General features: G+C 45.7%; 1 protein-coding gene across 2 annotated transcripts in view; it reads left to right on the forward strand.

Moving 5' to 3' along the window:
- Nucleotides 1-14,068, forward strand: part of col24a1 (collagen type XXIV alpha 1) — a 454,588-nt gene that overhangs the window by 373,495 nt on the left and 67,025 nt on the right. For both annotated transcript variants that reach the window (XM_043698575.2, XM_043698577.2), the window contains 4 exons: nt 906-1,013; nt 3,743-3,796; nt 6,187-6,240; nt 9,030-9,086. In XM_043698575.2, the coding sequence (XP_043554510.2) occupies nt 906-1,013; nt 3,743-3,796; nt 6,187-6,240; nt 9,030-9,086 (273 nt within the window). The remainder of the gene's footprint in view (nt 1-905; nt 1,014-3,742; nt 3,797-6,186; nt 6,241-9,029; nt 9,087-14,068) is intronic.

The following is a 14,068-nucleotide window of genomic DNA, read 5'->3' on the forward strand; positions in this document are numbered from 1 at the left end:
CTAGAGGAACATCCTGGTGAAGGAATCTCCAGTGCAATCCCATCCTTCCTATGGTGTGGGGACCAGAGGTGCACACAGTACTCCAGCTGTGGCCTCACTAAAGTCATAGAGTCATAGAGATGTACAGCATGGGAACAGACCCTGCGGTCCCCCAACCCAATCTAGTCCCATCTGCCAGCACCCGGCCCATATCCCTCCAAACCCTTCCTATTCATATACCCATCCAAATGCCTCTTAAATGTTGCAATTGTACCAGCCTCCACCACATCCTCTGGCAGCTCATTCCATACACGCACCACCCTCTGCGTGAAAAAGTTGCCCCTTAGGTCTCTTTTATACCTTTCCCCTCACCCTAAACCTATGCCCTCTAGTTCTAGACTCCCCAACCACAGGGAAAAGACTTTGCCTATTTATCCTATCCATGCCCCTCATAATTTTGTCAACCTCTATAAGGTCCCTGTACAAGTTGACCACAACCTCCCTGCTCTTATCATCTATGCCATAAAGGCAAGTGTACCTTTTGCCTTCTTAACCATCTCATTAACCTGTCCTTCCAGCTTCAGGGATCTGTGAACAAGCTCCCCAAGATCCCTCTGTCCCTCAGAGCTTCCGAGTGTCTTGCCATCCATTGAGTAGTCCTTATCTTGCTCCTTCTTCCAAAGTACACCCCCTCACATTTATCTGGGATAAACTCCACCTGCCACTGATCTGCCCACCTTACCAACCCATCCATATCTTCCTGTACCCAACACCTTCCTCCTCACTGTCAAACACCCGGCCAGTCTCCATACCATTGCAAACCAACTTATCATCCCTCACCGATTTCCTTGTTTATTGTCTATGTCTATCATGAATATAAAGTGATTGGAAAACTAAGAATACATCATTCTGCACTTGTTTTCAAGGGAGAGAAGGGACACCGGGCACCTCCTGGGGAACAGGGAGATCGAGGTGAACAAGGACCACGAGGAGAGGCAGGACCCAAAGGAGTGAGGGGCTCCCGAGGATCAATGGTAATTTACAGCATGGTGTGGAGGGGCTGGTGTTGGACTGGGGTGGACAAGGTCGGAAGTCACACACCAGCTTATAGACCAACAGGTTTATTTGGAATCACAAGCTTTCAGAGCGCTGCCCCTTCATCAGTCATCAGCACTTTACCTGACGAAGGAGCAGAGCTCCGAAAGCTTGTGATTCCAAATAAACCTGTTGGACTTTAACCTGTAATCTGAATTTTCAAGCTGTTTATAGAGTGGCTCTGACAACATTAGGATGTCCCAAAACACACTGTACTCCACAAGGTGCTATGGAAATAGAGTCACTGCTCCATGGTAGTAACTCAACACTCAATGGGCAACTCAGCAAGATTCCACAGAAAACTTTCATGTGAAAGACCAGATCTTAGCTGGCTTCAGTTGCTGAGGGGTCAGTGTTAGCCAGGGCACAGGGGAGATCCTGTGGGGGTCAGTGTTGTACAGGGCACAGGGGAGATCCTGTGGGGTCAGTGTTGTACAGGGCACAGGGGAGACCCTGTGGGGTCAGTGTTGTACAGGGCACAGGGGAGACCCTGTGGGGTCAGTGTTGTACAGGGCACAGGGGAGACCCTGTGGGGTCAGTGTTGTACAGGGCACAGGGGAGACCCTGTGGGGTCAGTGTTGTACAGGGCACAGGGGAGACCCTGTGGGGTCAGTGTTGTACAGGGCACAGGGGAGACCCTGTGGGGTCAGTGTTGTATAGGGCACAGGGGAGTTCCTGTGGGATCAGTGTTGTATAGGGCACAGGGGAGACCCTGTGGGGTCAGTGTTGTACAGGGCACAGGGGAGATCCTATGGGGTCAGTGTTGTATAGGGCCCAGGGGAGGTCCTGTGGGATCAGTGTTATATAGGGCACAGGGGAGACCCTGTGGGGTCAGTGTTGTATAGGGCACAGGGGAGACCCTGTGGGGTCAGTGTTGTACAGGGCCCAGGGGAGATCCTATGGGGTCAGTGTTGTATAGGGCACAGGGGAGATCCTATGGGGTCAGTGTTGTATAGGGCCCAGGGGAGATCCTATGGGGTCAGTGTTGTATAGGGCACAGGGGAGACCCTGTGGGGTCAGTGTTGTACAGGGCCCAGGGGAGACCCTGTCGGGTCAGTGTTGTACAGGGCCCAGGGGAGATCCTATGGGGTCAGTGTTGTATAGGGCACAGGGGAGATCCTGTGGTGTCAGTGTTGTACAGGGCACAGGGGAGACCCTGTGGGGTCAGTGTTGTATAGGGCCCAGGGGAGATCCTATGGGGTCAGTGTTGTACAGGGCACAGGGGAGATCCTGTGGGGTCAGTGTTGTACAGGGCACAGGGGAGATCCTGTGGGATCAGTGTTGTATAGGGCCCAGGGGAGATCCTGTGGGATCAGTGTTGTATAGGGCCCAGGGGAGATCCTGTGGGATCAGTGTTGTATAGGGCCCAGGGGAGATCCTATGGGGTCAGTGTTGTACAGGGCACAGGGGAGATCCTGTGGGGTCAGTGTTGTACAGGGCACAGGGGAGACCCTGTGGGGTCAGTGTTGTATAGGGCACAGGGGAGATCCTATGGGGTCAGTGTTGTACAGGGCACAGGGGAGATCCTGTGGGGTCAGTGTTGTACAGGGCACAGGGGAGGTCCTATGGGGTCAGTGTTGTATAGGGCCCAGGGGAGATCCTATGGGGTCAGTGTTGTATAGGGCCCAGGGGAGGTCCTGTGGGGGTCAGTGTTGTACAGGGCCCAGGGGAGATCCTATGTTGCTTGTTACATCTAATTGCGAGGGCAGACGGGGGTTGGTTTTAATTTCTCACCCAAGCTATAACACCGCCAAAAGCACGGCCCTGCCTCCTGCTCCAGTATCAGCCTGATGAGCGCAGCTACAGTTTCAGTGGGAGGTCACAGAGGGGCTGGGGGATCAGGGTAAGGAGTTGTCTGTAATAAGTCAACATGTGAATACAGCATTTCATCCTCCTAATACTCCCTTGGAGCTCTGAGACCAACCTGACTTGGAAATATATCGCTGTTCCTTCAATGTCGCTGGGTCAAAATCCTGGAATTCGCTTCCTAAGGGCATTGTGGGTCTACCCACAGCAGGTGGACTGCAGTGGTTCAAGAAGGCAGCTCACCCCCACCTTCTCAAGGGGGAAATAGGGATGGGCAATAAATGTTGGGCCCAGCCAGTGACACCCACATTGTATGCATCAATTATTGCTTTAATGTCTCTCAAAGTCTATGTGATATTTCATCCTTTATGATATTTCATCATTGATATTGGCTGTACCCAACATCTTTTGAAGAATTTGATTGGAACAACTTAAGTTTATGCTTTTAACCATTCAGTCAAGACATTCCAGACTATAAAGATGGTGTGAATACCTTTTTCATGTAATTAGCCTGGCTTTGGATACAGAATTGGGAAAGCCTCATAAACTAAGATTTTACTAAACTGTCAGACTGCATTGACTTATTGTCGAGCTATTTTCCCCCACTGGGAGCTCAATAAAGTATAACATTTAATTCTTGATGTTTTCACATTATTTCTAAACCTGAACTGTTTCCTCTCGATTTTCATTATGGAGTGAAGTTCTGGTGATTATGCGCGTGGTGGTGGGAATGATTAGAATTGATGTTTGAGCACTGTTACACTGAATGCCATCAAATTGCACTGGCTTGGAAGTAATGATTTCTATTGTGCATTGATCCAAAGTCTTTATTCCTGCAGAGTAATTATTTCTATCTATACAGGGGCCTCCTGGTTTAATGGGACCAATAGGGGAGCCAGGTCTTGTTGGATATCCGGTACGTGAGTAATGACCCAAGCTTAAAACATCCTTCATTGATCTTGACCAAACCCCATTTGGAAAGTTCACCCTTGCAGAGAGTGCAGTACCAACACTCCAGATATCATTGGGACACTAGGAGTTAGCTTCTCAATGGAGAACTCCATTAAGTAGGCCTGGATTTCTTTGGAATTTGGGAGGGCAAAAGATGATTAGAGCAAGGTTTGTAGGACCTTGAGGAGAAAAAGGCGGATGGAGAGAATGTTTCTTGCTGGTGGATGAGGGTGAAGGGCTCTCAGGGACTTGGGTTAAAATCAAACCAGGCCATTCAGAACAGAAATTGGAAGCACACCCCCCCCCACCCAAGCTCTTCCACCCCCCCCCCCCCCCAAAAGCCACTCCCCATCCTGACTGCCGCTGAGTCAAAATCCTGGAATTCCCTCCCTAAGTGCATTGTGGGTCTACTTCCTGTACATGGACTGCAGTGGTTCAAGAGGGCAGCTCACCCCCACCTTCTCAAGGGGCAACTAGGGACAGGTAATAAATGCCATTGACACCCACCTCCCAGAAATGAGTACAAAAACATTTTGTCCCAAAGGCTGGAAGAAATTTTCTTCTGCTGCTGGGACCAAGGCTTAATACAACTCAGAGCCAAAGGGATGGGGCGTGAGAAAAAGATCATCCATCATCTCATTGAATGGTGGCATAGACTAGAGGGGCAGAATGGCCTTGTTCTGCATCATTTGGTTGTTTGGAGTGGTCCTTTATTTGCATTATAGATCCCCAGGCTTTTATTCTGTTTTATCAAGATCCATTGCAAGTCTATGGAACACAGGAGTTTATAATATAAACTGTGGGAATGAGATAATCAGTGTCTGACTCCTGCAATTTGAACTAAAAATCCAAATTCACAATTCCAGAAATATCCCCATGCATTTTAGAGATTTTGCATCCATGAATTTAAACAAATAATGTATTTAACTCAGTAAAATTTGATATGATCAGTGAAGATTAACATGGTGCATTCCACATTCGATAACCAGCTGTAACCAGGAACTTGCTGTTTGTTCCAATTCAAGTTTGATTAATTTCTCATTCCACTCCTTAGATTTACATATCCCTACTGTTGGTTTTGACAGTGAAGGTGGGAGGATTGGTGTGATGTGGGACAGAAATGCACTTTTTTGACACACCTGGCTTTAATACATGGTCTTTTAAATCAAAAAGGAGAGAAACATAGGAAAGAAAACCAGGAGTAGGCCATTCGGCCCTTCAAGACTGTTCCACCATTCAATAGGATTGTGGCTGATCATCCAACTCAGTCCCCTGGTCCTGCCTTCTCCCCAATACCCTTTGCCCTAACAATTATATCTAACTTTTACTTGAAAATATCCAACATTTTGGACTTGACCACTTCCTGTTTGGAGGCTTTATTCAGAGTTTGGACATTAGGACAGTGAAGGCTGAGAGGAGACTTGGTAGAATTGTTCTGAAGCATGAAGTCACATTTAAGACAATCAACTAAAGTAACAGAGGTCACACGTGGAAAGCGATTGTACAGTGAACAGTTAGCATTTGGATATTTGGTGAGTATTCAATCAGTGATTGGTCCCTCTCTAAGGGACTGATAGACACAGGTTCAGGGATCTACTTCACAAGGGGATTGGACAGGCACCCAAAGGTAAATGTGGAGGTGGATGAGGGAAGAGCTGGGCGAATGGGACCTGCTAGTTGTCTGTTCAAACAAGACAGCACAGCCTAATGGGCCACATGGCCATCTCACATGTGATAAGATTCTCTGATTTGATGGTCCATAAACAGCAGAAACATAAGAATGTGCCTGAGGGATCTGGGTGTTTGAGTGCACTGGTCACAAATTGATAGTATGTGGAAACAGCATGCGATCAGGAGGCTGAAGGATTGTTATCCTTTGTTATGAGAGGAATTGAACATACAAGTGAGGATGTTAATCTTCAATGAGACAGGGCATTAGTGAGACCATGACTCGATTACTGTGCAGTTTTGGTCTCCTCATTTATGGAAGGATTTATAGAATAGACAGACCCACAGCAATGTTGTTGACTCTTAACTGCCCTCTGGGCAATTAGGGATGGGTAATAAATGCTGGCCGAGCCAGAGACACCCACATCCTGTGAATGAATTTTCAAAACCCAACACTTTGGTGATTGTATAAAACTTAATTATCAGGATGTTGCCAGGGATTAACACCACATGGATAGTATAGTTATGGTCAAGGATAAAAATTGATTGGTCTTTAAATATTTATAAAAAGTATTGTCCCTTGACCATTGGGGATTCATGAGCCATGAGTCATAGTGGACACTCAGTTAGTTTTCATTTCGCCTGGTCATGAGAATCCTCGAAATGGACAATGTGTTTTTCTTCCAGGGTCATCAAGGGCCATCGGGACCTCAAGGACCCCCAGGACCAAAGGGAGAGAAGGTAACTCTTGCATTGTGTTAGCAGTCAGCATTGTCAAGACTGTGTCCCACCTGCTGGACATTTGTACTCTGAAAGGATTTCCGGGGAAAAAATAATGAAAATTAGGAAGTTAACCTCAAAAATTCAATAGCTGACCAAAATATTTAATCTCCAACAACAAATATGTTAAAGGATTGTAATATTTTGTTAGCTGGAAACAAGTTGTAACATGGAGGAAAAAATGAAATTTCATTTTTGGTTATATTTAAGTTTGGCTTGTTCTTTTAATTTAACCAAGGTCAGAAAATAATTTGGAACAGTGAGTTTAAAAAAACATTTTCAAGAAATCCTATGACTATCAATAAATGAAAACAAGGCACCTGGGGAAGCTGTGTTTGCTAACTTGAATTTTAAAAATCAGACGGAAAGGGACAGGGGCTCATTCACAAGTTTGTTCAGAGTGAAAAGGTTTCGAACAGCAGAGGGGCTGTTAGTTCAGCAGTCAGGGCAGAAAGGGAGAAGTCCTAACTTTCTTAGAAGACGACTTCAAAAGCAGAATGCTGTTGAGGTGTCAGGAGGGAAGAATGTCTTACATTGTTGTTGAGGATGTGAGTTTAAGAAACCCCTGCTTGACAAAAATAATAGGCTGAGATAACAGCTTGGCTAAAAGTCTCAGGGAAAGGCATTGATTAAAGAAAATAGCATCAAGCAAATACTGAAAATTTGCAGAAACCAGCTGGAACAGGAAGTGTGGAGAGAGTGTGACCCTTCCCTATGGCAACTGAAATCATTTTGGGGTTAAAACAGTTGACTCTTTCTTTCTGATACTTGGCATGAGTTCATTCCAATAGCTGTTGTGTTGTCTGATGTAATACAGTTCGTATATTTTTATTTTAAAAAGGCATTGTTATCCTTTTGTTGAAAGTACATTGGCAGCCTCTTGTGAATTTGATGAGTGCCTGACCCTCCCTCCCCGATGGTAAACATTAGAGAAGAGTTAAGCATCTGTTCTATCGAGCCCAGGTTTCATTCTGGAACAGCTGGAATCATGACACAACTCTCCTTTATAGATGGCTGTTAATGTAGAGGGACATCATAAATCCCTACTCAGGAGTGGAAATGAAATGGACTTTAACACTGGATCATGTCAGGAGAGATAACAGTGATGAGCCAAAACAAGGTCAAATAGATTGGCTTCATGAAGGATAGTAAAGGATGAATGAGAGGTTTCAAGAGCTTGGAGAACCATAAGGCCATAAGAAACAGAAGCAGGAGTAGGCCATTCGGCCCCTTAGAATCTGCTCTGCCATTCAATGGGATCATGGCTGCTTAGATACTCTGCAGGTCCACTTTCCTGCCCTTTCCCTATAACCCTTGATTCCCCGACTGATCAGGATTCTCTCCTTCAGCCGTAAGTATACATGAATACTCTATCTCTCAGGTCTCTGTGCCAAAGAATTCCACAGACACTCCACCCTCAGAGAGGAAGGAGCTTTTGAAATTTATGGCACGGCTGCCATGGGATTGTCCAATTGCAAGAACCCAGAGATGTTGCCAAGCTCTTACCCTGAGCTGGCTGATGCTCTGATGTTAGCTGCCAGCCTGCTGTATTAGCATGGCAGAGAAACTTTGGTGAGATTTCCTGGCAGCAGTCTTTCATCTTGCTATTGGTCTCAGTGACTGTGGTGACAGATCCCACAAAAAGCCTCTGGCCGAAGACAGGCTTAATCTTGATAAACAGTAAATGCTTAATACGTTTGGAATTCAGGGCTAGTTACATTATGTTGCAATAGATACATGATGGTCTTCATCAGATTTCACTTAAGAACACCACCCCCTGCATGTTCCCCTTCAAGCCACTCACCATCCTGACTTAGAAATATATCACCGTTCCCTCACTGTCACTGGGTCAACATCCTGGAATTCCCTCCCTAAGGGCATTGTGGGTCAACCCACAGCACATGGGCTGCAGCGGTTCAAGAAGGCAGCTCACCCCCACCTTCTCAAGGGGTAGCTAGGGGCAGGTAATAAATGTTGGGCCCAGCCAGTGATGCCCACATCCCACAAGTGAATTGAAGAAAGTACACATTACTACAGGAACAGCACATGAGAACTGATAAGCCCTTCCCAAGAACAGTCCTTTCTCATCCTGAAGGGACTGAGCCTATTCAAAGTTTGTGAGAAGATTTGTAGCTCGGGTGCTCGTTGCTGTGGTTCTGTTCGCCGAGCTGGAAGTTTTTGTTGCAAACGTTTCGTCCCCTGTCTAGGTGACATCCTCAGTGCTTGGGAGCCTCCTGTGAAGCGCTTCTGTGGTGTTTCCTCCGGCATTTATAGTGGCCTGTCCCTGCCGCTTCCGGTTGTCAGTTTCAGCTGTCCGCTGTAGTGGCCGGAATATTGGGTCCAGGTCGATGTGTTTGTGGATGAGTGCCAAGCTTCTAGGAATTCCCTGGCTGTTCTTTGTTTCGCTTGCCCTATAATGGTAGTGTTGTCCCAGTCAAATTCATGTTGCTTGTCATCTGCGTGTGTGGCTACTAGGGATAGCTGGTCGTGGCGTTTCGTGGCTAGTTGAGCCTATCTCGTGTTGTTAATTAAATCTTTCAGGTACTAAGTGTCTTGTACTATTACCTACACTGCAGCTTTATGAACTGACTGGAGCTGTTCCTAACTTGGCCTGATATTCTCAGTCAATATCGGAGTAACATTTAACAGAACTGCAAAGGTGGTTTTTATCTATACAGCACAGAGCCTCCCTGTTTGCTTTGAGTTATCACTAACTTTGATCTGTGTCCCTTTTTCTCTCCCACTGCTAGGGTTATCCAGGAGATGACAGTGCTGAGATCGGACTCCCTGGGCCTCTAGGTGAACCAGTAGGTCATGCTTTTCATAGCAAATCATGTTAATTCTTTAAAACCTGGCCTCAGTGTTATCTTGCTGCCTGTTCCTTCTCTGTACCTGAGTTTCAGCGGAGGGATTTAACAGATTTGTCAATGTGGACACTTGGAGACAGTGAGGACTGCAGATGCTGGAGAGTCAGATTCGATAAAGTGTGGCACTGGGCAAAGCACAGCAGGTCAGGCAGTGTCTGAGGAGCAGGAGAGTCAACGTTTCAGGCTTAACCCTTCATCGGGCCTGCCTTGTCAGATTCTCATCAGTAGTAAGGTACGGATTGTGACCCTGAGTACAGTGAGTTCTCGGCCAGTGGTGCTGCTTGGGAATGAGAGATTTCCACAGAGCGGAGGGTGGTGGAGAGCAGAATTCAATCGAAGATGGACTCTCCCTATTGTTCACAGTAAAACCCCTGTACACTCATGGGCTAGGCAATGATTGGTGGTCTCGCACAGGGAAAGAGAGATATAATCAATGTTTATGGAATCACAGAACAATACAGCACAAAAGAGGCCATTCAGCCATCATGCCTTGTGTTAGCTGTTTGAAAGAGCTCTCCAATGAATCCCTCAGCCTTATAATTCCATCCCCTTCACACTTCTCTTCAGTTCTACTCTGAAAGTTATCACTGAGTCTGTTTTTACTGCTTCTTTAGGCAATGTTTTTCTGATCAAAATAACATTCCCTTCATCTTCCTGTTCACAACTCTGTGCATCACATTGACCTTGTATTCCCTCTGTCTTCACTGGGATATGTTCAAACTGTTTATAATAATTGTTGTGGTATGAGTGAGCGAGCGAACGAATAAATGCAGGCCAAGGAGGAAAAAAGATAATTCACAAAAAAGAAACTTTCTGAATCAGTGTGCCCAGTCAGATCAGAAAGTGCTGGAAGTGCTCAGCAAGTCAGACAGTCTGCGTGGGCAAGGTCAGACTTCGCATGACACCAGGTTATAGTCCAACAGGTTTATTTGAAATCACAAGCTTTTGGAGCACTGCTCCTTCATCACCTCCTTCACCTGATGAAGGAGCAGTGCTCCAAAAGGTTATGATTACAAATAAACCTGTTGGACTATAACCTGGTGTCATGTGATTTCTGACCTTGTCCACCCCAGTCCAACACCGACTCCTCCATATCACAGTGTCTGTAGAGAGTCATAGAGTCCTACAGCACGGAGACAAGCCCTTTGACCCAAACTGGTCCACGCCAAGCAAAATCCACTCTAACCCCTTTTCCCCACATTTGGCCCATGTTCTTCTAAACCTTTCTTGTCCATGTATTTGTCCAAATGCCTTACCCGCCTCAACCACTTCCACTGGCAGCTCACTCCATGTAAGCAGAAGTGGGTACTGCAGATGCTGGAAATCAGAGTGGTGCAGGAAAAGCACAGCAGGTCAGGCAGCATCCGAGGAGCAGGAAAATCGATGCTTCAGGCAAAAGCCCTTTGTCAGACATAGCCCTTCATCATTCCATATGCGTACCGCCCTCTGTAAAAAAGTTGCCCCTTAGGTTCCCTTTTATTCTTTCCCCTCTAACCTTAAACTGATGCCCCTCTAGCCCTCGATTCCCCAACCCTGGGAAAAAGACGGAGTGCATCCACTCTATCCATGCCTCTCATGATCTTATACACCTCTATAAGGTTCCCCCCTCAGTCTCCTATGCTCTAAGGAAAAATGTCCATGCTTGTCCAAACTCTCCATGTAGCTCAGACCATTGAGTCCTGGCAACATCCTTGTAAATTTCTTCTGCACTCTTTCCAGTTTAATAACATCCTTCCTGTAGCAAGGTGCACAAAACTGAACACAATGCTCCAAGTGTGGCCTCACCAATGTCCTGTACAACTGCAACATAACTTCCCAACTTCTATACTCAGTGCTCTGACTGATGAAGGCCAGTGTGCCAAAAGCCTTCTTCACTGCCCTGTCTACCTCGGACTCCACTTTCAGAGAACTGTGCATCTGAACTCCAAGCTCTCTCTGTTGCACTACACTCCTTGAGGCCCTACCATTCATCGTGACACGTTTACCTTCATTTGATTTTCCAAGGAGCAAGATCTCGCACTTATCTATATTAAACTCTATTTGCCATTTCTCGGCCCACTTCCCCAGCTGATCAAGGTCCTGCTGCAATTTCTGATAACCTTCCTCACTGTCCACGACACTGCTTATTTTAGTGTCATCTGTAAACTTACTAATCATAGCTTGTACATTCTCATCCAAATCATTGGTATAGATAACAAACAGTAATGAGCCCAGCCCCGACCCCGAGGCACTCCACTAGTCACAGGCCTCCAGTCCAACAAGCATCCTTCCACTATTACCCTTTTAGATTGAGGAAAAGAGGTCACATTTCCTGCTGATTCAGGTCCAACAAATTGACTTTGGTAATGATTATTTCTCACCTGAAAGTCATGCAAAGGAACATTACACCGAGGGCTCAGTTGGAAGTGATTGTGGTGTTGTAATTGGCAATAATTAACGATAAAAATCTTTCAACACCCATCTTCTCAAGGTAGATATTTTCTCATGAACCCATTCAGAGGTGTTATATATACACACATCTGGAGTGAATGGGATTTATACCTGGGTCTTGTGGTTCAGAGACAGGGACCCTATGTCAAGTGCCCTTTCATCTTTGTCAGTGTAGTATTGAATATTAATCTGTTTGCATACTTTCTTTTGAGAGATAATAAAAGGGAACTTGGAGGTTACATATCAAGTTCACTTTGTATCAGCTTAGCTCCTCAAGGTATATCTATTAAAATGTTTGGCTGGTGGGTTAACCTTGTCAATTCACATGATTCCAGTTTTTCTTGCTTTGTGAATGCATCGTCTTCTTTCATCAAAGTTAATGTAAATGAAAACCAGAGCTGGAGCAACACCCAGATCTCAGAACGTCCTTACTTGAATCAGCTTCTAGTTCCTTTTTCTCTTTGGAATATGGGCATCACTGGAAAGGCCAGTGTTTGCTGTTCTTCCTTAATTGCCCATGGACGGAGCAGTTGCCTCAGTCTTTCTGGGGTCAGTGAGGTGTCAGCTACATTACTGTGGGTCTGGAGTCACGTGGAGGCCAGACCAGGTAAGATGGCAGCTTCCGTTCACTTGATGGGATTAGTCAGTCACATGGACTTTTTTAACAATCAATGATGGTTTTATGGTCATCATCACTGGGCCTTACTCTCAGTCCCAGAATTATAATTGAATTTATATTCCACCATCTGCTGTGGTGGGGTTTGAACTCCTGTCCCTAGTGCATTCACCCTGAGCCTCTGGGTTACCAATCCAGGGATATTACTACAGCCCCACCATCATCTTTTTTTCTGAATCCTTTAATGGTGTGGCATGAGAACTTACAGACACATAACAGGTCAGTTTGTGTGGCTGTTTCTGGTGATGACCAATCAGATTGTTTCAACATGACTGCCAAAATCTGGCAAATCTGGATCCTTGCTGAGTTAATCAGAGACACTGTGAAATTGAAACAAAGCATATTGCACTGACAGTGAAAACTAATTCATTTCAGACTAACTTATACTGATAGGGTGAGGTATAGAAGGAGGCTTGTGTGGTGTAAAATGACCAACATGGATTGCCTGGGCTGATTGGACAGTTCTGTGCTGGAAACACCATGTGATTTGGTGTAAGTATTTGGGATTTCCTATTTACAAACATCTAACTTACAAATGCAATCGCAATCAGAGGTGTAATTTTAAAGCTCTAGCGTACAAACATTACTGACTACCAGCCCCTTTATACTTTCCTGAATTGTGTTCCGACTTGCAGACAACTCAGCATGAGAGGAGACTCCAGACTGAAGTCTGCTCACAACCCGGGACTGTCCGTATATTTGTTTGCAGGACCCAGAAAACAACATTGATTTGACACAGAGATTACTCAACAGTCAACTGAAATATGATAGGAATGATTCCAGCTTTCAACAGAAGATTCACTCAATGGCCTGAGAAAATGAGTCACCCCCATATTTCTCTTTCAATGTTGGTTTTCTGATCTCTAGCCAATTCTTTCCCATGAAGTCTTTGTTCCATCATTGACATCAGTTAGCAAAGTGGGTTAGTACACATCATGAATGGTGGCTTGAGACCATGTGTGACTTGATATTGGCTTAGTAAATCCCAGCAGCTAGTGTCAGCACCTCTGTGAGAATCAACCAGGAAACCAGTCCAAACTGACTTTCTGTACACAACCTGATCTAAAGTTGAGTTTCTGATAGTTGATAAAATCCAAAATATCCTGAAAGAAAGTCAGAAATGTGAATATAGCATGAGAGCAGACGCAGGAGGTAAAGACTTGTGGGCCAGATGAATGTTCTTTATATCAACTCACAGAGTATGACAAACACATTCAGTACCATCGCTGAACCCCAGCTCCCCCCCTCCACCCACCCACCCACCACTAGCAACATCCTGGAAATTACCACTGGTTGAAACAGATGAGCTACATAACTACAGTGGCTAAAGGAATAGATCAGAGACCAGGAATCTTGCAGCGAGCAACTCACCTCCTGACTCCCTAGAGTCTATCCACCAGCTACAAGGCACAAGTCATGAGTGTGATGGAATACTCCCCACTTGCCTGGATGGGGGCAGCTCCAACAACACTCAAGAAGCTTGATAACATCCAGGACAAAGCAGCCCCCACTTGATTGGCACCACATCCACAAGCATCCACTCCCTCCACCACCGACGCTCAGTAGCACTAGTGTGTACTATCTACAAGATGTACTGCAGAAATTCACCAAAGATCCTCAGACAGCACCTTCCAAACCCACAACCACTTCCATATAGAAGGACTAGGGTAGCAGATACATAGGAACACTAGCCCTTGCAAGTTCCCCTCCAAACCACTCACCAGCCTGAGTTGGAAATATATCCCCGTTCCTTCACTGTCACTGTGTCAAACTCCTGGAATTCCCTCCCTAAGGGCATTGTGGGTCACACTACAGC

The sequence above is a fragment of the Chiloscyllium plagiosum genome, unplaced genomic scaffold, assembly GCF_037043375.1.
Source record: "Chiloscyllium plagiosum isolate Xiang-an unplaced genomic scaffold, Cpla_swu_hap1 HiC_scaffold_9, whole genome shotgun sequence".
Taxonomy (NCBI): domain Eukaryota; kingdom Metazoa; phylum Chordata; class Chondrichthyes; order Orectolobiformes; family Hemiscylliidae; genus Chiloscyllium; species Chiloscyllium plagiosum.